We start from the raw sequence: 21,925 nt of genomic DNA on the forward strand, positions 1-21,925 counted from the left end.
TCACTAACAAGCAGCAACTAGAAAAACAATAACAAAAAAACAGCAACAACAACAAATCTGGGGAGAAAGAATCTGATTTCAAGTTGTTACAATATATTATTTTAAATATCTAATTTTTGACAAAAATTTACGAAACAGAAAAATTTGCCACAGAATAGTAAAGTAAACAGCCGGCAGAAAATATCCCTGAGGTGGCACAAATGTTTAATTTAGTAGACAAAGACTTTAAACCAGCTGCTACAAATATGTTTAAAGACCTAAAGAATACCATGCCTAAAGAATTAAAGTATGACAACAATGTCTCACCACATAGAGACTATCAATAACAACAAAAACAGAAATTACAAAAAGGAATCAAATAGAAATTCTGGAGTTAAAAAGCATAGTTACTGAAATGAAAAATTTGCTAAAGGGTCTCAATAGCAAATCTGGGCTGTAAGAAGAAAGAATCAGCAACTTGAAGGTAGGTTAATAGAAATGATCCAATCTAAGGAATAAAAATGAACAGAACCTCAGAGACCTATAGGATATCATTAAGCATACTAACACACGCATAATAGGAGTCCCAGAAGGAGAAGAGAAAAATAAAGAAAAACAAGAATAGTTTTAAACATAATGACTAAAATCTTCCCAAATTTGATGAAAAGAATTAGTTTTGTTGTACTATGTCTAGGTGTGGTTGATTTTTTGTTTTTTGGGTTTTGTTTGTTTTTTGTTTTCTCCTTCTTAGATATGAACTTTTTTCAATTTGAGGTCTCTTCTGGAAATTCTTGGTCATTTTTTTTCTTCAAATATTTCATCCCTCTCCATTTTTTTCTTTTTTTTTTTTTTTACATCTTTATTGGAGTATAATTGCTTTACAGTGGTGTGTTAGTTTCTGCTTTATAACAAAGTGAATCAGTTATACATATACATATGTTCCCATATCTCTTCCCTCTTGCGTCTCCCTCCCTCCCACCCTCCCTATCCCACCCCTCTAGGTGGTCACAAAGCACCGAGCTGATCTCCCTGTGCTATGCGGCTGCTTCCCACTAGCTATCTATTTTACGTTTGGTAGTGTATATATGTCCATGCCACTCTCTTGCTTTGTCACAGCTTACCCTTCCCCCTCCCCACGTTTTTTTCTTCTTATGAAATTTCCATTACTACTTTAGATTTTCTATTTTTTACTTCAATCCTCTGTATCTTAGCTTATTTTCCATATCTTTCTGATGCCTTCTGGGAGAGTTGCTAAAAATGGTCTTCCACCTACTAATTGCTCTTTGTCTATATGCATCTGCTCTTCAATGCATCCATTAAGTACTTCTCTCAGTTTTCGTATCCAGCACGTCCTTTGAATTCGTTCATCCTTTATGCTTGCTTCCAGCTTCATGTTTCTGATATCTTCCGTCCTCTCTCTGAGTATATTTGTTATGTTTATTTTAAATGCTTATTCCTTTAATCCATTCGTTCTCTTTCCCTTGGTACAGGAAAACAGGTTCTTCTGTCTGTTGCCTTTCTTTTATAACAGTTACCCTCCTCAGACATCCCATTATTTTCCCCTCTGAACTCATGTGTCCTTGGAACCACCAATGAACTTGGCCTGGCGGTGTGTACTTGGTCAGTCATAGAGTCTCTGTGTTGCTGTCTGAGAGCAACCACTCCCCCTTCCCTCTCCCAACCAGGCAATATTCTTTCTCAGTAAATCTTCCAGAACCTCCTCCCCAGACATTGCTCTTTTCCAGGGGCTACCTCCCTCTTGCAACTCTCTGTCCCTTGAAAGAGGGAACATTTAAGTATGTCCAGCCTGGGTGCCCCTGTATCTGCTCCAAGGCTGCCTCCCCCTCACCTCACTGCTCCGGGCTGGTATCACATTGGCACTGGGCTAATGCTATTTTCTTGCCAAACAGTGGAAATAGGGTGTGCAGTAATCTTCCCAGCAATGTAAAGGAGAGAAATGGCATGGTCCGAGCCCCTCCGACTTTTTTTTCTTTTTCTTTTGGTATCTGGCCCTCTTCTGCTCTAGGCTATCATTAGAGAGAGAAAGAGAGAGAGAGAGAGAGAGAGAGAAATCCAACCACTTTCTGTTTCCCTAGGGTTTTCTTCTTAGTTTTTATGTTCGGTTCTGGTATCACTCAACCTCCCTCCCATCTCTGCAGCATCTCAGGACAGGAGCAAAGAACCTCTCCTGGTTTGCAATCTTGTGGGAAACCTGAAGTCAGCCTCATGTGTTGTGGCCGAAGATGAATTTTAATCTCCAAGCCTCCATTCTTTTCTTCTCTGTAATGAGAAGTTTGGAACAAATGATCTCAAGTTGTCCTAGCTCTAAAATTCTGTGATTCCATGCAGTACACGCAGAGGCGGCAGGTAAGAGACATTGAGATATTTTAAGACCACACAGTTTCCAAGGTGATATAGAGACATAATGGGGGGGACATCCAACGAGAGAGAGTTATTAACGAAAATGAATGTCAAGTTAGAGGGTGGAATGTCAATCAAGTTTCAAGGAGTGAGAAGGGGAGGGTATTGACAGAGAAAGAGAAAGGTGACACAAGAGAAAGGGAAAACCACTGATTGGAAAACGGTTGGGAGGAGAATCAGCAAGTGTTGAGAATGACAAATGCAATTAACCCACCATGGGAGCAGATGCCATCTTTTCTTTCTAGTTTATTAGGAAATATTTCTGACTTACCAATAGTACACAGAATAACATAATGAACACTTGTGTGCCAGTGCCCAATCTAAAATATTACTCACGACCAATATATAGCAACCTTCTCTCCACCATCACCAAGAGGTAGTAGCCATTATCCTAATTCAGTGTTTATCATTCTCAGTGGTTCTTTATACTTTTACTTCATATATCTTTGCAAGGCAATATTTTGTCTTTGAAAAATCAGTTTTCATGTTTGAAGACAGAAGTATGATGACTATGTATTGAAATACTTGTTTGAGGTTAAAAAAAAAAAGTGTCAATGCTGAAGGAGTCCCAGGAGAGGGGAATAATAAAATAGATGGAATAACTTGGATCAGAGCATGAGAAACTTCTTTCTGCTCATTAGGTCTCTCCAAGGCGATGACACAGTGACTGGCAGAAGCTCCCATAGCTGGACTGAGAGTGTTGGCCCCCTTCCTGATGGAGAGAGCCACACTCCTAGGACATCAAGAGCAGAAGGAAAGGGACGGTTTCAGCTGCTGCCTAGCAGAGCCGTTCGTTTGGATCAGTGGTAGTTCACTTCTCAGAAACACCAGCGTTGGGAAATCAGGCATCAGAACACAGCAGGGAGTCATTTATCATTTCAGAGACAAGCCCAGGAGCAGGCTGAGGTTTGGGGCCAGGCGCCAAGGTCAGAGTTGGCCCATGACTATTCATTGAGATGAATACAACCAAGGTTCTGCCTCATCCTTTCCCTGTAAGAAGCCCTTGAAACTGCCTCTGAAGGGGCCTGCCATCCTCAGCCTCAGGAGACTGCCGAATGGGAATAAGAGAACCATTCTGTGAAAAGATGGCTGGGGCCAGGGAGGCCCTGGCTTTGCACGATCCTACCCGTGACGACCCAACTGGGCCATCTGTAGACAGCCCAACCCTGCTGGTACACCACTCAGCCCTAAACCCTGATGCAACAAACAGATTAAAAACGCACTCCCAGGGCTTCCCTGGTGGCGCAGTGGTTGAGAGTCCGCCTGCCGATGCAGGGGACACAGGTTCGTGCCCCGGTCCGGGAAGATCCCACGTGCCGCGGAGCGGCTGGGCCCGTGAGCCATGGCCGCTGAGCCTGCGCGTCCGGAGCCTGTGCTCCGCAACGGGAGAGGCCACAGCAGTGAGAGGCCCGCGTACCGCCAAAACAAAAAACAAAAAAAATGCACTCCCACTAAGTATAAACGCACTCGACACTAAGTATCATTTGCATCGACACTAAATATAATTTTGGGGAAAAAAATGTGAAAGGATTTTTGTAAACACACTTTTGAAATTTTTGTCTATAAATAACTCATTTAATTCGCAATTTGCTTTGATTTTTTTCCAAAAATCTGTGCATAATTGGGCATTTTTGAGAAATGAAGAAATCAAATCCACAGATTACTTTCAAATGTGTGAAACACTGTATGAATGCTAACATTAACACTTCAGGAAGTGGGAAAACCATGTTTGTATGCATTTAATTAAACATTTATTCTTTATTTTGTGGTTTTCATTCTGTATTCTAGAGCCAACAATCATTTCCAGGCTTCAAACATTGTCGCAAGCTCTTGAAAAGCTCATAGACCCTGGGCCCTGGGCCCACAGGGCCTGGAGGATAAACAACCCAGTTGGGGAGATTTTATGGGAGGTGCCTGGGTCTGTGGGCCTTGATTGGCTCCTTTGTCCCAACTCCCTACTCCTCCCTACTCATGGTCACTTGTGGTGGTAGTAGGGGCAGCGTCTCAGATGTAGTCACCAGAGCTTATTTCCTATTTTCTCCCCAAATCGCCGTAAGACTGGGAACCTTGTTTTGTTCACTGCTGTATCCCCAGCCTAGAATAGTGTCAGGCACATCACAGGTACTCAACACAAGTATTTGTTGAATGCATGCTCATTTCTGGGAAATGGGATTGGATGGTGGATCAATAGGGCTCCAGCTGTATCAATTTTGTTTGAATGATGGACAGTGAGAATATATTCACTCATTACCCTTCTAATTCAAAAATAACATATTTTCACAATGAGATATCACTTCATACCCATCAGGATAGCTTCTTTCAAAAAACCCCAGAAATAACAGGTATTGGTAAGGATGTGGAGAAATTGTAACTCCTGTGCTCTGCTGGTGGGGATGTTACATGGTACAGCCGATATGGAAAACAGTGTGATGGTTCCTCAAAACTGAAAATAGAACGACCATATCAATCATTCCAGCAATCCCTCTTCTGGGTATATACCCAAAGGAAATGAAATTAGTACCTCAAAGAGATATCCGTACTCTTATGCTAATTGCAGCATAAACACAGTAGTCAAGATATGGAAACAACCTAAGTGTCTGTCAGACAACGAATGGGTATAGAAAATGTGGTGTATATGTGAACGACGGAATATTATTCAGCCTTCAAAAAGGAAGGAGATCCTGCCTTTTGCAACAACATGGGTGAACCTCACGGACACTACACCACATGAGGCAAGCCAGACACCAAAAGATAAAAACAGCATGTGATCTAACTGATATGTGGAACCTAGAACAGTGGAATACAGAGGAGCACAGAGTAGAATGGTGGTTCGAGCAGTGGGGATCTGAGGGGAGTAGGGAGATGTTGGTCTAAAGGTACAAAGTTGCAGCTGTGTGGGATGAATAAGCCTAGAGATCTGGCGTACAGCATGACGACTATAGTTAATAATACTGTACTGAATGCCGGAAACTTGCTAAGACAGTAGATCTCAGGGGCTCTCACCAGGCACACAAAAAATGGTAACTGTGTGAGGTAGCTACGTTAATTAGCTCGACTGTGGTTACCATTTTCACTATGTAGATGTATATGAAATCATCGTGTTGTACTCCCTAAGTATATACGATTCTTACTTGAAAAATAAAATAAATTTGTATATATTTTTCGTTTTTCCAAATAATCAGCTAGTTACCCCAATACCATTTGTTTAATAATCCACACGTTCTCCACTGGTTGAATGCCACATTAGCATACAACGCATCCTTATATAAACTTGGGTCTATTTCTGGGCTTTCTATTCTGATTCAGTGTAGCAAGGATCACAAACTGTGGCACTGTGGGCTCAACAGACCTCCAGGTGTGTGTTTCAACTTGTTTTGGTTTTGGCCGGAGGTGTTTTTTAAGCCTGTGAATTTTAGTACCTTTAGGGCAGTGGTCCCTAACCTTTTTGGCACCAGGGACCGGTTTCGTGGAAGACAATTTTTCCACAGACGGCAACGCGAGCAATGGGGAGCGGCAGATGAAGTGTCGCTCACTCGCTCGCCCCTGCTCACCCGCTGCTGTGCAGCCCGGTTCCTAACAGGCCGCGGACCGGTACTAGTCCGTGGCCCAGGGGTTGGGGACCCCTGCTTTAGGGGGTCTAGAGAGTCAGTTCTGTCTTAGACCAAGTTACTCGCCCAAGCTCTTAGGTTATTGAGTTTTTTCTGTCTCGAGTGACACTAGCAACATTGATATTTTATCTTTATAACATATTTTAGTATGGAGCAGTGGACATTCAGTCTTGTTATTCTTCTTTTTCAATATTTAAGTGCTCTAATTCTCCAAATAATTTAGACATTATTTTGTCAGCTTCTGGGGAAAAAAAAAATCACTCTGGAATTTTGATTGCAAGCACGTCAAGTTCCTAAATCCATTTGGACAGAATTTACCTCTTTACAATATTGAGTCATTATTCAGAAGTGTAAGTCTCTACTCAGTTCTTTTATATCACGGAGTAAAAATTTAAAAATTTCTTTTTGAAGATCCTGCATATTTCTCGCTAAATTTATTTATTTCTAAGAATTTCTTTTGTTGCTGCCAAGACGGATGGATAGCTTTTTCTCATTTTTTTTCAAGATTACAAAAATAACATGTGGTCATTGTACAAAAAGAAATTAAACAGTATAGGAATATAAAGAACCATCACCCCACCCCCATGTCATTCTGTCCCCAGAAATATGGTGCTATCCTTCTAGGGCTGTGCTTAACTATACACACACCGCAGGCACACATGCACGCACGCGCGTGCGCACACACACACACACACACACACACACACAGACTACACATTCTGTTCTGCATCTTGCTTTTGTCACATAGCAATTTATCACAGAAACCTCTCCATGTCCGTGCATATAAATCAACCTCAATCTTCTTATAAATAGCATAGAATTACATTAAATTCTAATTGTTTTTCACTAATTAACCATTCTCTTGGATTTTCACAGTACACGATCACAGCATCTGTCATTATGAAAAAAAGAAAAAAATAGAAAACTTTTTTCTGTCTTTTTGCAATAGGCAGAGCGTCTAAGACAATGTCAAATGATTGTAGTGACAGAAGAAAACCTGTCATGTCTCTAATTTTAACAAAAATGTCTTTAATGGAAATTATAACGTTATCTGTTGGGTTCAGATATTTTTTATCATGTTGATAAAGTGTCTTTGTGTACTAATAATTTGGAATTTTTAAAATCAGGATGGATGTTGAGTTTTCCAATGCATTGTTGGCATATATCCCAATGATCATAAGTCTTTTCTCCTGAGACATATTTATAGAATTAATTTTATTAATAGACTTCCTAATATTAAACCATTTTTGTATTCATGGTCCTGGTGAATTATTCTTTTAACCTCACACTAAATTAAATTTGATAATGTTTTCATTAAGATTTTCTTCTTTTTTAAATTGAAGTGTAGTTGATTTACAAGGATTTTCATACATGAGATTGTGACTGGCCTGTTTTTTTCTTTCTTTGTCTATAATTAGTTCTTCTATAAAGCTCTGCTTTCAGCTTACAGCCAAACATTCTTTTAATTCTCAAAAGAAGTACAGCACAAACTGGTTTGATGCTCCTGGGAACACAGCTAAACCACATCGCTAGTCCCTTGCAACATAACTAGTCATGTGACCGGTTCCCCCCAGAGGTCAGTGAATGGACATGGCGATGGGTTTGTTAAGAGCAGAAGGGCCTTTGCTTTCTTTCTTTCCCTTCCGTAGCGACCTTGGAGGTCATGGAGCTGCGAGATGGAAGGGGCTTACACTTTTCACTGCTTGGAAGAGAATCTCCCAGGAGAGCTGCCCCACTGAGAAAATCCGTATTGGAACTTAGTAAGCTATTGAGACTTGAGATTGTTTGATACAGCAACTAACATCAACATAGTTGACCAATACAAGGAATTTCCATAACGTCCATTTTGACATGTATTTAATATAGTTTATCTGTGTGATTCCACTTACATGGAAAATAACATAGACAAAAAGTGGTTTCCTCGCACCCAGTACTCTGTGTGTACCTAGCACTGTGCTGGCCTATATGGCAGGAAATATTTTTTGAGACGTTAACCTAGATCTTTCTTCCTCCTGATATTTTTCCCCCTCTCCCTTTTCAAACAGGTAATTGTCTCAGAGGGAGGATGGGACAGGATAGAAAACAGAAAATATTATGCCTATTGGTTCCCAACAACCTAAATCCATCAGATTTTCCTAGATGCCTCAGAGGCAAATATCAAGATGGAAAAGTGGAGGTAGGGGGTGAAGGGTGGTAAGAAAGCTGGGCTCACCCAAGGAGAGAAGGGAAGAGGAGAGGATTGGGGGAGAGCACAGACTTCTGTGAATCCCAGACAGCCCTGCATCTTGACCCACAGCTCTGGAAAAGGCAGTGAGACCCCAGGGAGGGATGGTGGGTGATGGGGATGAAGATTCTCATGACTTTCCCACAAGGTACAGAAGCAACAGAAACGCTACATGGGCACGTAGCCGGCAGGAGAAGAAGATGCCTTGGCAGCTGCCTGTATGCACCAACCTGGCCCTGGACCACCCGATTCATAAATGCAACCAAGGACGTGTCAAAATACCAGGGCAGGGGCTTCCCTGGTGGCGCAGTGGTTGAGAGTCCGCCTGCCGATGCTGGGGACACGGGTTCATGCCCCGGTCCGGGAAGATCCCTCATGCCGCTCCGCCACGGGAGAGGCCACAGCAGTGAGAGGCCCGCGTACCGCAAAAAAAAAAAAAAAAAATCCAGGGCAAGCAGGTGAGAGAAACAGAGAGCCTCCTCCTCAAGGCCGGGCGTTACACACACACCCTCTTGGGGGAAACGGGAGGGAAACCCCCGCTGTGCCAAACTCTAGGGAGTAAAAAGGAGAGGGTCTGTTTCTTGCGGGTGCTCCCGATGGAGAACCCTCTCGGGTGGAGGCGCTGAGGGTGGAGTGGGGTGGTGAGGGGGTGTTTGGGTGGGGTGGGGGCCGTCAGGATGCCTCTGCAGATCCCCCCGGGCTGGCTCTGGAGGCGAGACTCGGGGGAGGGAATGCGAAAGAGCGGGGTGAGCCGCGCCCCGCCACGTCTCCTCCTCCTCCCCGGCCGGGATTGAGGGCGGGCTCGGGCGGCCAGCAGGGGGCGCCAGAGGACAGGCACTGCCTCGCGGAGGACTTGCCGGGCTCGGGACGCTGCCCCGCCCGAGACCCCCGCCCGACCCCGGCTCCGCATCCCAGACCCGGAGGGGACCCGGGCCGCGCGGCCGGCGTGCGCGGGGGAAGCAGGGAGAACCCAGCGGAGCCCGGAAGCCTGTGCCCGGCAGCGGCGGGCGCGAGGTCACGGCTGTTAACCTCCGGGCGGGAGCCCCAGGGTGTCCGCCTCACACACAGGGTCTCAGATTTCGACGCTGGGCCTCGGGCCGGATGAGCTGATGCACCACAAATGCCCTGCCGGGGTCAAGGAAGGCAGGCGCCGTAAAGCAGACATGTAAAATATCTGACATCTATGTTAACACATTTCGGCATTCCTTCCTATTTTAATACTCCGCCAACCTCAAAACATGGCACTGGCCCTGAGTCTCTCACCCTAAGAGGGGCCTCGTCCTGGGCCTCCTCCATCTCTCCGGGGGGCGGCCTCTTTGGTCCCCAGGCTTATCGCCTATCTGCACCCCTCCCCAGCCCGCTCCCAACACATACACCCCTACACATCCTTCATCCACTACTTGTCTCTCAACTTCGGGCCTTCTCCCCTCCTCCCACGGGCCCCATGCGCCTCTGTCCACCCCTACCCCGGCCTCAGCTAAACAGCTTCCTTCAGTTCTTTCCTCCTCAATCATCTGTCCCAGCCCCAGCCCCCTGCCTCGCCCTCACACACACACCTGAGCCCAGGAGGGAGCCCCCCCGGGCAGGGCTGCCCTGCAAAAACACGCCTCTACCAAAACCCCCCTGTCGCAGCCATGGACGCCCAGCCCCTGCCTCCCCGGCCCCCCACACCAGCATCAAATCAGGCCTCAAATCAGGCCGAACTCGTTCCCAGAGTTCCTGAGGGATAAATAAATGCAGGAGCAGAGAGCCAGACCCCAGCCAGAGTGGGGTCCGTGTGGATAGGGGTCAAAGGGCAAAGTCTGGGTTCCGCTCATGGTTCACAGAACCCAGAGGCCTGTTGCTAGGTAACCAGATCTCCCAGCCGACACATCCTGAGCTGCCGATAGGCAGCCTCCAGCCATCTTCCCTGAATCTCTCAGACACCCACCCTCCGTGGGACCCTGAAAAGCAGGAGGAGGGGAGAAGCAAGCCCTGCCACCACCCCTGAGCTCCGCTACCCCCGTTTCACTGTGAAGGTTCGGCCGCTGGGCCGTTACGTCCTGGCCGCCATGAGTCTGGGCACCACGGAGGGGGAGGATCTGGCCGAGTACTTCCGGTTGCAGTATGGGCAAAGGCTGGTGCAGCTGCTGCAGTGAGTGTCGGAGGGCCCGGGACCACCGTGCCCACCCGGTGCCCCACCTTCCCACCTGTCCCCCTGCTCCTATAACCCAGCACCGCAAATCACACTGGCACCAATCCCGCCCATCCCCGGCCCCAGCTTGCTCCCCAGCACGGCCCTCTCTCCCTCTGAGCACACCGTTCTTTTCGCTCAGACGGGGTAGGGCGCCTTCCCTCCCCGTGGGTGCCTGTCTCCATGGGTTCCTCCTGGTCCCGGGCTGCCCCAGGCGCTCAGAGTCCACAGTCCCTATTGCCTGTGTCTTGGGCAGGAAGTTCCCCAGCACTGAGGACCACTCAGACTCCCCATCCATCCGGCTGCTGGAGAAGAAGAAAGAGGCCAAGCTCATGCACCATGCCATGGAGCAGAAGAAGGAGGTGGGAGACGCAAGGGTTGGATGCGGGGAGGGCCACGGCTCAGGGAGAGCCTGAGGACGGCCCTCTGTTTTGGGGGTGGTGGTGGCTAGAGCCAGGCATCGTGGGTGGCGATCCTGTGTTTCCTCTGCACAGCACAGAAGGGATCCGAGTCTTGGGGTGCCAGTGTCCTGCGATGCTCTGCTCTGAACCAGACATGGGGTGGAAAGTGGGCACCTAGGGACAGGGGCTCTAGGGCAGGGGATGCTGGGGCCTTCCTTGGTTCCCATTCAGGGGTCCTCCTGACCTCTCTGCTCCCCCCTCCCCCCTAGACATTTCAGCGCAGAATGGAAACCCTGAACCTGCGCTGGGAGGAGCTGGGAGTCAAGGAGGCCCAGCTGAAAGCCCACATACAGAAGTTTGAGCAGTTCATCCGGGTACGAAGGGGTGTGGCCTGCTGCAGCAGGGCTGCCACACTCTGCAGTTGGCCAGCTTGCCCCTCCTCCCACTCCCTACCTCTTCCCCCTCCCTCCTCAGCCTCCATTTCCCCGACTCCTCGCCCTGGGTTAGAGGTCTCCTTGGTGCTCACCAGTGCCTGGGGCTTGCCCCTTTATCTCCCCCTCCTACTGCTCCGTTTGCATTGATAGTTTCCTGCTGCCCTGTCCGTCTCTGCCCCCTCTAGATTGCTGTTTCCTATTTCCTTGCCTGTGGTTGGCACATACAATTTATGCGGTGAATGAATGAATGATGGATGATGAATAAATGAATGAATGTGCCACGGTTAGGGCCAGGCACTTGGGGATACAAAGATGAATCAGACAGGGTTTTATTTTTTAAATAACTTTTAATTTATTTTATTTATTTCTGGCTGTGTTGGGTCTTCGCTGCTGCGCACGGGCTTTCTCTAGTTGCGGCGAGCAGGGGCTACTCTTCGTTGTGGTGCGCGGGCTTCTCATTGCAGTGGCTTCTCATTGCGGAGCACGGGCTCTAGGTGCGCAGGCTTCAGTAGTTGTGGCATGTGGGCTCAGTAGTTGTGGCACACGGGCTTAGTTGCTCTGCAGCATGTGGGATCTTCCTGGACCAGGGACTGAACCCGTGTGCCCTGCATTGGCAGGCGGATTCTCAACCACTGCACCACCAGGGAAGCCCCCAGACAGGGTTTTAGTCACCCCAGCTCACCCTACCCCTCCATCCTTGCACTGAAGGCCCAGGCAGGGGGCATTGAAGAACCAGGTACTGGAGTCCCCTCCGAGACAACCCCTCTCCGTGTGTCCTGAGAGGAGGGATTTAGCCATTTTAAAATCCAGATTTCTCCAGACTGGCTCCAACCGGGCACCTGCCGAGCCTTGAAGGGCTGGCCCAGCCCCAGGCGGTAACCTCTGGCCTCTGCTACAGGGCAGTCCTGTTCTCAAGCATCTTTGTCTCTCTCTCTGCCTAAGCCAGGTGGGAAAGGAAGCTGATGGACCAGGCATTATTCTCCAGAGGTCCAGTCTTTCTTACTGGCCAGAGAAAAGCTCATGGAGTGCTTGGGGTGGCAGGAGATTTGGGGGTGAGGGGTTCTGCAAATCGTCGGAATCCTAGAGAGCTTGTTACAGATATGGACCCTGGGCCCCTCCCCTCTCCTTGCTTTCAGCAGGCCTGAGGTCAGGCCCAGTCGACTGTATTGTTAAAAGTATCCCCAGGGGATTGTGATGCCCGGCTGGACTTGGAAACCACTGGTTTGGGGCCCCTCTGTCCTCTCCTGGACCCACAGGGCAGAATGCAAATCCCCCGGGTGCCTTCTTCCGTGTCTTCCAAATGCCACCACCACAGGCACCCATCTGGGTGGAATCACCACAGCCCCTGAAGGGGGAAAGGAGCCACACACAGGCAGTGTGAGAGGTCTGCCCCTCATCTTGGGAGGAGAGCTTGTCCTCCCAAGGAAGGAAGGAGGACGGGACCAGCCCACTTGCACCAGCTAAGCCTCGTGTCTCTTTCTGGGCATTGAATTCCCTGCATCATCTCCTCCTGTCCCCACCTGATGCCAGTCTTGAGCTACAGGAACATCCTCTCCGGAATGGCCTTGCCCCACCAGGCCCTCCGGACTAGGCCCACCTCCTAGCTCGTCTCCCTAGAGCTCCAGCACTGTTGCCCCAGCTTTTGAAAGGAAGAGAGGGTCTCCTGCCTCTCATTTCTACAATTGGAGAAGGTGAGGCACCAAATCAGGAGAAAATTTGGGCTTCCCAGGTCTGGGCCCAGGACTCTGCCCTGTGACAAATGGCCACCACTAAGGATAGAGATGAGGGACTTCCCTGGTGGTCCAGCGGTTAGGACTCCGCGCTTCCACTGCAGGGGGCTCCGGTTCGATCCCTGATCGGGGACCTAGGATCCCACGAGAGGAGCAGTGAGGCCAAAAAAAAAAAGAATAGAGACGGAAACTTTATCAGAAGATTTTCCCAGCCTTTCCCAGGGTTTGAGTTCTCTCCAGACACTGAGCCCAGTGGGGCGTGGGGCTTCCGGAGCTCAGATCCCGCAGAGTCAGGATCACGTCCTCTCTCGTCCCCATAAGGCCACCTTCTGATGTTGGATTAAATCTCCGTCCTCTCAGCCTCCTCAGTCCATAGAAAGCCCCTCAACCAGCTTCAAATAACCCTGGAGACGCGCTTCCTTACACCTCATCTGCCACATGGGCAGCCTGGCCACCGCCGTCCACCCTCAGGGTGGACAGAGGCCTTGTGGGAGCCCCACCAGCCTGGGCCCCAGGGAGGGCAGGACCCACGCCCGATTGGCATCATCTCCCTGGCCCCAGGAGAACGACCAGAAACGGATCCGGGCCCTGAAGAAGGCCAACAAGGAGCGAGAACTCAAGAGGCAGTGCATGCAAGAGCTGACCAAGGCCAAGCAGGAGATGGCGGCCCTGCGGCTGGAGCACCAGAGGCTGAGCGCCAAGCTGCAGGAATACTCCATCTTCAACAAGTACCTGGAGAAGGTGGTGGAGAACTCCGAGGTGCGTGGAGGGCCGAGGGGGGTGGGAGGTTCCTCAGGCCCACCTACTCTTCCCCAGGGGCCTGGGCTGTGGGGGGACTGGGGCAGGGATGGTCACCTGCTCTGGGGAGAGGCCTCCAGCCAAGGAGGGCAGCTGGCAGAGGCCCCTGGAGAGGCTGGACTCATTTCTCAAGGGTGGGAACCTGGCGGTGTATCTTTGTGCGCGTGACATCTGTGGACCTGTCTCTACATGGGTCCCGTGTCTGTGTCTAGGAGCGAGGTTTTGTTTTGGAGCACCAACGATCAGCTTGGCCTGCGTCGTATGTGACCCACACTCTCCCTGCTTCCCCTCCTCCCTGGTGTTCTTTAGTTTACTTGAGAGTAGATGGGCAGAGAAAGCACCAGCCTTGCGCAGAGCTGGGCACTTAGCACGTGCTGGGCCCTGGGCTGGGTGGGTGCTGCAAGCGTAGCCTTGCTCAGTCCACTCACTAGCCTCCAGAGGAAAGCCATCATTTCACCCTGTTACAAGGAAGAAGCGGAGGCTCAGAGAGGTTAGGTAACCTGCTCAGGGATGCACAGCTTATAAGTGGCAGAGCCCTTGCTTCTAACCACCCTTCGGTGGGCCCCACAAAGCCACTGACAACTGCTCTTCATAAAGTCACCTTGTTGCCAGAGCTAAGGGAACTTGTCTGCCCTCTGCCCACCCATGCTTTCTGGAGCGTTTGACACTGTCCATGCTCCTGCTTGAAATATACCTGTGCCCTTTCCTCTGGGACTCCTCCCTCCTTCTACTTTCAGGCTACCTCTGGCCCTTCCTCCTCAGGCTCCTCTGGGGCTCCTCTTCCTCAAGTTCCTCGGGTCTTTGTCCCACACCCTGCACTTTTCTCCCTGAGGAATTCCCTGGGCCTCTGATGGATGTCACCCATGTCAACGGCCATCCACCTATGTCCCCCATCCTCCCATGTGACAGCAGCAGGGCCCTTCACCAGGGTGGAGAGAGGTATGAGGTATGCCCTCTGGGGTGTGAACCCATGTCCTGTGGGGGGCACAGGGAGACAAAGGATGCACAACTTTTTTAAAAGTCCTGGCAATTTCCATATAGAACCACTAACCTAATTTATTTATGCATGAGTCCCAAGTCCGTGTTACTTCCTGCATTCTAAGGTACTACCTACTGTATGATAAATTGTTCATTTAATAATTGGGTTTTGGGGGAGGTGGGGGAGTGAGAGAAGACTAGTATATTAAAGCAGCAGATAGATTATGGGACACGACTCAAATTTAGAGCTAGTAAAATGTGTCTTAGAATGGAGGAGATTGGCCTGGATCTCTCTGGCCTGGAGCTCCCTCCTAAGTTTCAGGCCCCTACATCTAATTTATTGAGTCCACAACTGCTTCCTGCCATCCCCAGGCCAGCGCTGCTGCTGGTGGGTCCGGTGCTGGTGAATGGCAAGACCACCCACCCACAGCCTTGCCAGAACTCCGGCTTCTTCCTGGACTCCTTCTCCTTCTCCCTCACTCCCCGCAGCCATCCATCAGCAGATCTGGTCTATTCTGCCTCCTAAGTATTTCTGGAATCCAGCCCCTGCCCCTTCCTCATCCAGACCACCAGTGTACCTCATCAGGAGTTCAGCTCTGCGTTATTCCTCGCCACCAGTCTGTCCAGCATTCTACAGCCAGTGGGGTCCCAATCTCTCTTTCTCTTTCCTCATCCTTTATTTCTTTCAAAATATTTTAAGTGTACTGAAAAGTATACATAAATATATAACAGCACCCAAGTACTCTCCACAGCTGCGTCACATCTTAGTATTTCCCCCAATTTGCCCCTTTTTTTTTCTAAAATAAAACACGACTGGTAATTGAAACCCCCAGTGTGCCCCCCTTCCAAACACCATTCTTCTCCTCTCCTTAGAGGTAACCGGTAATCCAGATTTTTAAGCTTCTCATTCTCAGGCTTGTTATCATCTGGGGCCACAGTTTACATTATCCATAAACTATGAATAGTATGTACATGTCCTTTTATGGCTTTTTTCCAATCAATGATTTAAAGAGAAAAAAGCGCTTTGTATCATGGGAAATTTCAGCCGTATACAAGAGCAGAGAAAATAGTCCATTGAATGCCCATTACTCGTCACCTAATTCCAGCCATCATCAGCTCATTGTCAGAGCCCCATCGCTGCCATTTTGAAGCAAACGATACTCTTTTCATCCATAAGTATTTCATTATATGGCTCTAAAAGAGCTCTTTTTAACATAGCCACAATACCTATATCCAGCTGACGTCAAAACTTCCCCAGTTATTGCACAAATGCTTTTTGTACAGCTGGTTTGTCCCAATCGGGGTCCAAATAAGGTCCCCAAACTGCATTTGGTTGATGTGTTTCTCAAGTGTCCCAGACGTTATTACTATGCTGATCAAGAGAAGCCAGACATGATACTGTGTGATTCCACTGATATGTTTAAAAACAGGTGAAATGAATCATGGGGGATAGAAGTCATAATTCTGGTTTCCTCGGGGCAGATACTGACTGAAAGGGGGCCAAAGATTCTTCTAGGGTGCTGGAAATGTCCTAAGTCCCCCTCTTCACATAGTAGCTAGAATACTACCATCAGGAAAAGGACTTCATACTTCCTTTCATCAACTAGTTGATGACTAGGTGGGCCTTAAAGAAAAATCTTGTTAAATGCTTGATTCTTTATTACAGTCTTCAGAATAATGGGTTGGTTCTCCAGCAGCCTCTGAAAGTGCCCTGTAATGTTGTTAGTATCACTGCGAACAACACATTTGATATGGTTCAATCCTTTGCACTTATTCTTACTGATGTTCAAAGGGTCCCATCTTTGGACAGTGGGAGCCTCTTCAAGCTGGCACCTGAGACCTTTTGACATCAGCGTTCAGTTTTGGAGAGGTGCTCCTAGGTGCTCTGATGTATCCCATTCGTTTTAGCTGTTGCATACCATTGCATCCTTCGGAAATGCAGACAGGAAGTTCTCTCTCTGCTCTCTCCTTCAGTGGATGAAGTTCACACTCCTCAGGGTTTACTGGGCACTTTTTTAACTTCTCCAGGGTGATCTCTCCCTCCCCATCTTGAACCCAGGCCATTCATATTAAACTCTCTTGCTCATCCTGGATATGCCACACATACCCCATCATCTTTACCCAGGCTGTTCCGTCTACCTGTACTACTTCCTCACTTTCCCCCACCTGCCTTTACCTGCCCGTCTTCTCGTCATACCTCTGGTCTCATTTTAACCATCCTTTTCCTGAGGAAGCCTTTTCTGGCTGTCCCCATCTCCTCTAATGCTGGGTTAAGTGGCCCTTGCCCACAGAGGATGCATTTGGGGAGAGGCCAGTTCCTGGAACACCAGTCTATCACTGGAAATGTCATGAGATGGAGAGACAACTCAGGGAGTGTCCCCTGGGTGGCTGGAAGTCACGTGTTGATAAACACCCCCCCCCCCCCCCGCCCCGGGACGTGAGTTGGCATCCTGGAGCTGGTGCTTACAGCGCCTTCCAGAGAGGGCGGGTTACAGGGCTTCTGTTCTGCTGAGTTAGGGCCAGAGCAGCGTGGCCCTGCACTGTGGCAGACGGGGCAGCTGAGCCTGGCCAGCCACCTGCCCCACTGGTACCCACCCTCTCCAGACCCCGCCGGAGGGAGGCCTCAGCCCCTGTTGAACAAATACCAGAGAGCACCAGGCTGAAGATACTACCCAACGGTCGCCTGCAGCCCATCCCCCAGGCGCCGAGAGGGCTTATCACTCTGTGTTGTAACTGACTATTTACTTGTCTGCCTGTCCTACCCCGCCACCCCAAGTTGTAAGGCTTCCTAAAAGCAAGGTCTGGCTTTCTTATCTCCTGTTCAGCTGGGGAACCTTCAGAGCGGTTTATTAATCCAGGTCTCTGAGGGTGGAGGCTGGCACGTAGCTTTGTTAAAGCCCCCAGGTGATTCTAATAACCGGCAGTCAAGACTGAGAGCCCTGGGTGGAGATGCACGTGCTCCCAACACGTGGCCCACGGCCCATACCAACTCAGGAGGAGCACAGGGGGACTGCAAGGGCCTCACAGCCTCTGCCCCTTGGCCCAGGGCCTCACTGCCGGGCAGAGGCATGAAGGCTGGGAGTGGAGGGCGCAGAGTGGGGTCGGGCCCCTTGGGCGGCGGTGCACTCGTCCGAGTCCGTCCCTCCCCTCCACCCCACCCCCACCCCCACCCCCGCCGGCCCATCCCCGCCCGCAGTTCGAAGAGATCCACGAGGTAATCGCGCGCTACAATACGCTGGTGAGCATGCACCACGACCTCATGCAGTCGGCGCAGGAGGGCCAGGAGAAGGTGGAGCGCGCCAAGGCCCGGCTGGCGCGCTACAAGGAGGAGAAGGACGACGAGATCCTGCAGCACAACAACGAGCTGGCGCGCCTGCAGATGCGCTTCGACCGCGCCCGCAGCGACGTCATCATCTGGGTGAGCGCCCCGGGTGGATAAGGGACACACACACACAAACACACACGCACACACACTCCTAGCACTCACGCCCCGCCCTCATTCTCCTCCCCAGGAATCTCGCTGGGCACACATCCAGAACACCGCCGCCAAGAAGACCCTCTTGCTTGGCACCATTAAGATGGCAACGCTGAACCTCTTCCAGATCGTGAGCAAGCAGCTGAAGGAGGCGAGCTCCGTGTCCCTGGAGGACACGCACAAACAGCTGGACACGGTAAGAGGAGGCCCAAGTGCCTGGCCAGCTGGCTGGACTGAGCCACGATGGTTCTCCATGGGTTGGGCAGAGGCGTGATTCCTACAGAGTAGTGGTTCTCAAATTTTCACAGCATCAGAATCACCTGGGGGCTGGGGCATATCGCTGAATCCCACCCCCAGAGTCTCAGACTCGGTGGGTCTGAGATGAAAAGCCATGAATTTCCATTTTCAGCAAGTTTCCAGGTGATGGTGCTGGTCTGGGTTCCACACTTTGAGAACCACTGCATTAGCGCTAAGGCTCTGTTGGCCCCAATCAGCACGCGCAGTAGCAGGGACCCGCTACTGCATTCATTAGTTACACAAAACAGTCTTATTAAGTTCTAGTGAGATGCTGAAGGCTTGTGACTGACCCCCACGCTTGGGGAAAAGAGAAAATTGGCGGGTGGTGCGGGGAGGGAAATCAGCAAGGGCAGGGAAGCGTCAGAGTCATATTAGTACCATTCTGAGATTTTTCTCTTTGAAGTAACTGAAAGGAAATGACTTTTTCACTGTATGATTCAAAGCTATTGGATGCCATGTCCGTGTGCCACCTGAAATTGTCTCACTTTTGACCAAAGGTACCGGCATCCCGCAGTTTGGGAAGCTGCGCCAGCAGATGCAGCAGCCGTGCTTCTTGTAACGTGCAGAGAACCATGATTATTTATCCTTTTTGGCAAAAGCCTTGAGCTCTGCCATGAAATAGTAGAAAGTAGGCTCCCAAAGGCTGGGATTTCTGTTTGCTTTTTTCCTGCTGTATCCCCAGCATCTAGAACAATGCCAGGCAGATAGCAGGCTCTCTGTAAGTATTTGGTGAATGAATATGGAACAGAAGCCAATAAAAGCAATTGACTGAGAGGTGCTTCCTCTGTTTATAAAAAAAAAAAAAAAAAAAAAAGGTGAAACTCATGAAATGTAAAGAATTTCACCCACTGACCAGCTGGGAAGTAGGATTTCCTTAAACCAAAGAATCAGCCTGCATCGTAAGGCTTATTAGAGCAGAATTATTAACAGTCCAAAGACTGTAAAGGGAATTTGTAAGAAAAGTTGTTCTGAAATAGCGCTCCTCAAACTTTTTTGGTAGCAGGATACCTTTACACTCATAAAATTTATTGAAGACCCTCAAAGAGCTTTTGTTTATATGGGTTCTATCAATTGATGTTTCCTTATTAGAAACTCAAGCAGAAAAATTAAAAGTAATTCATTTAGAAATGACAGTAAGAAGCACATTAACACAAATAGCATTTTTTAAAATTTTATTTATTTATTTATCTTTGTCTGTGTTGGGTCTTCGTTTCTGTGCGAGGGCTTTCTCTAGTTGTGGCCAGTGGGGGCCACTCTTCATCGCGGTGCGCGGGCCTCTCTCTCTCGCGGCCTCTCTCGTTGTGGAGCACAGGCTCCAGACGCGCAGGCTCAGTAGTTGTGGCTCACGGGTCCAGTTGCTCTGCGGCATGTGGGATCCTCCCAGACCAGGGCTCGAACCCGTGTCCCCTGCATTGGCAGGCAGACTCTCAACCACTGCGCCACCAGGGAAGCCCCACATATAGCATTTTTAATGAAAAACACGTTTTCAAAAAGTATTTATGCAAATCCCTTGAATGCGTGGCTCCCTGGAGGACAGGTGGATTGCCACACCTGCTTCTGCATTCAGCCTGTCGTGATAGCCTACGTCACGGGAACATCCCACTCTGGTAAAAGCCCCTGTAGACTCTCAAGAAAATAAGAGCAAAAAAGACAAGTAACATCTTAGTATTATTATAAAAAGGGTTTTGGCCTCGTAGACCCCTCTCCCCGGCAGTAGGGTCTCAGGACGCCCAGCCGTCCTCAGATCCCTCTCCTTTAGCCGTTGTAAAGAAAGATGGGGCAGGAGGTGGTGGGGGAGCATCCCCTGCTCAGACCGTAGCTTACAGTCCATCCACTCCAAATTCTGAGCTTTCGGACTCCCTCTCAACCTCTTTTTTTTTTTTTTTTTTTTTTCCGGCTGCACGGCTTGTGGGATCTTAGTTCCCCCACCAAAGATCGAACCCAGGCCCCCAGCATCGGGCAGTGAACGTGCCGAGTCCTAACCACTGGACTACCAGGGAATTCCTGTTCTCAACCTTGATTTGCTTCGATAGGAATTCCTCATATTGCCCAAATGTTATTTTTAAATATTCCACTTCATTCCTGTAGGATATGAGCCTACACACACGTGATTAAGTAGCCTGAAAAAAGAAAAATAAAGACCTGGGAAAATATAAGTTAAAATCTGAGGTCAAGGCGAGAGAGAGATGTATGGACTCTGGATTCTTGGATTATAGAGGACAGTAGTTCAACAGGGACAGGAGTTGGCTCTGAGCTTCCTGGTAACCAGAAGCAAAAGCAACACATAGTTCTTGTACCAAAATAAGAAAACACATGGTTTCTTCAGAAAGAGCGAAACGTTCCCAGCACTTAACCTCCAGCTGAACATTTTCAAGGAGGCTCCAGAGACACTCAGTGAAATGATGTTCTCAGCAGTGTCCCTCCAACAGATCCACGCATGGGCTTCAGAAAGCAGCCACTTACTTAGAATCAGGAACGAGGTACCACTCAGGGAAAGTGATTTTGCAAAAGGCCAAGACGATTTGCGTTCAGTATAGTGAGTGTGGAAGGTCGAGCATTATTGTTTCTGAATAAAGCCCAAACTGGAGCAGCATTTTCCAAACCGTGCTTGGCAAACCCTAGAATCCCAGGATGGTAGTAAGTCTCCTCCAGGGAAATAAATGGGCTCTACGGTCTACAAAATTTAGAAAACTCAAGTTAAACAAAGGTGGCTGGTTTTAAAATACAGGACTTCACAGTGCCTTTGCTATGGTTCTGCCCTGAGACTCTCCAAGCAGATAAAGTTTCTAAAACTTACTTGACCACAGACCCTTTTTGGGATAGGTGATTACTTACTACAAGAACGTAGTTTGGGAAATACTGGACTTGTCATCTCTGTAACCTTGGGAAAGTTGCTCTAATTCAGTCACTGTTTGTTTCTCTCCTCTCTTGCAAAATAGGAATTATGTTGGTAATAGTAACAGTATTAGCAACTAACTGGGCTTTTGAGAGTGTTGGACAGTCTGTATAGCCCCATATTTAAGAACATTCTTAAAAAGGAGAAATTTTAGGACTGAGATCTTAAAGGCCATCTAGGCCAACCTTTTCTCCCTCTTCCCTTTTTAAAGATAAACTGAGTCCCAGAAAGATGAAGTGATTTCCCCAGAGCTGCATCAGGACCCCAGGTCGTCATCCTTTTTTAAAGTGAAGTATAGTTGGTTTACAATATTGTAAATCGTAAATATTGTAGTTTCAGGTGAACAGCAAAGTGATTCATTTGTACGTATGTATGTATATATCCATATTCTTTTATTTTCAATTCTTTTCCATTATAGTTTTTGGGTTTTTTGTTTTTTTTTTTTTTTTTTTTTTTTTTTTGTGTGGGCTTTTTTGTTTTGGCCTCCCCCCTTGTCCGACCACAGGCTCCC

The 21,925-nt window shown here is 48.7% G+C and overlaps 1 protein-coding gene across 2 annotated transcripts in view; it reads left to right on the plus strand.

Moving 5' to 3' along the window:
• The first annotated feature begins 10,081 nt into the window (after positions 1–10,081).
• Positions 10,082–21,925, plus strand: part of CCDC42 (coiled-coil domain containing 42) — a 13,391-nt gene continuing 1,547 nt past the window's right edge. The window contains exons 1-6 of one of the 2 annotated variants that reach the window (XM_029212774.1): positions 10,082–10,366; positions 10,662–10,767; positions 11,076–11,180; positions 13,532–13,729; positions 17,943–18,164; positions 18,259–18,417. In XM_029212774.1, the coding sequence (XP_029068607.1) occupies positions 10,284–10,366; positions 10,662–10,767; positions 11,076–11,180; positions 13,532–13,729; positions 17,943–18,164; positions 18,259–18,417 (873 nt within the window). In that variant the 5' untranslated portion in view covers positions 10,082–10,283. The remainder of the gene's footprint in view (positions 10,367–10,661; positions 10,768–11,075; positions 11,181–13,531; positions 13,730–17,942; positions 18,165–18,258; positions 18,418–21,925) is intronic. The other variant, XM_029212775.1, reaches the window with a different exon arrangement.

This window comes from Monodon monoceros, unplaced genomic scaffold (assembly GCF_005190385.1).
Source record: "Monodon monoceros isolate NGI ecotype Baffin Bay Population unplaced genomic scaffold, NGI_Narwhal_1 Super_Scaffold_9, whole genome shotgun sequence".
In the NCBI taxonomy this organism is placed as follows: Eukaryota; Metazoa; Chordata; class Mammalia; order Artiodactyla; family Monodontidae; genus Monodon; species Monodon monoceros.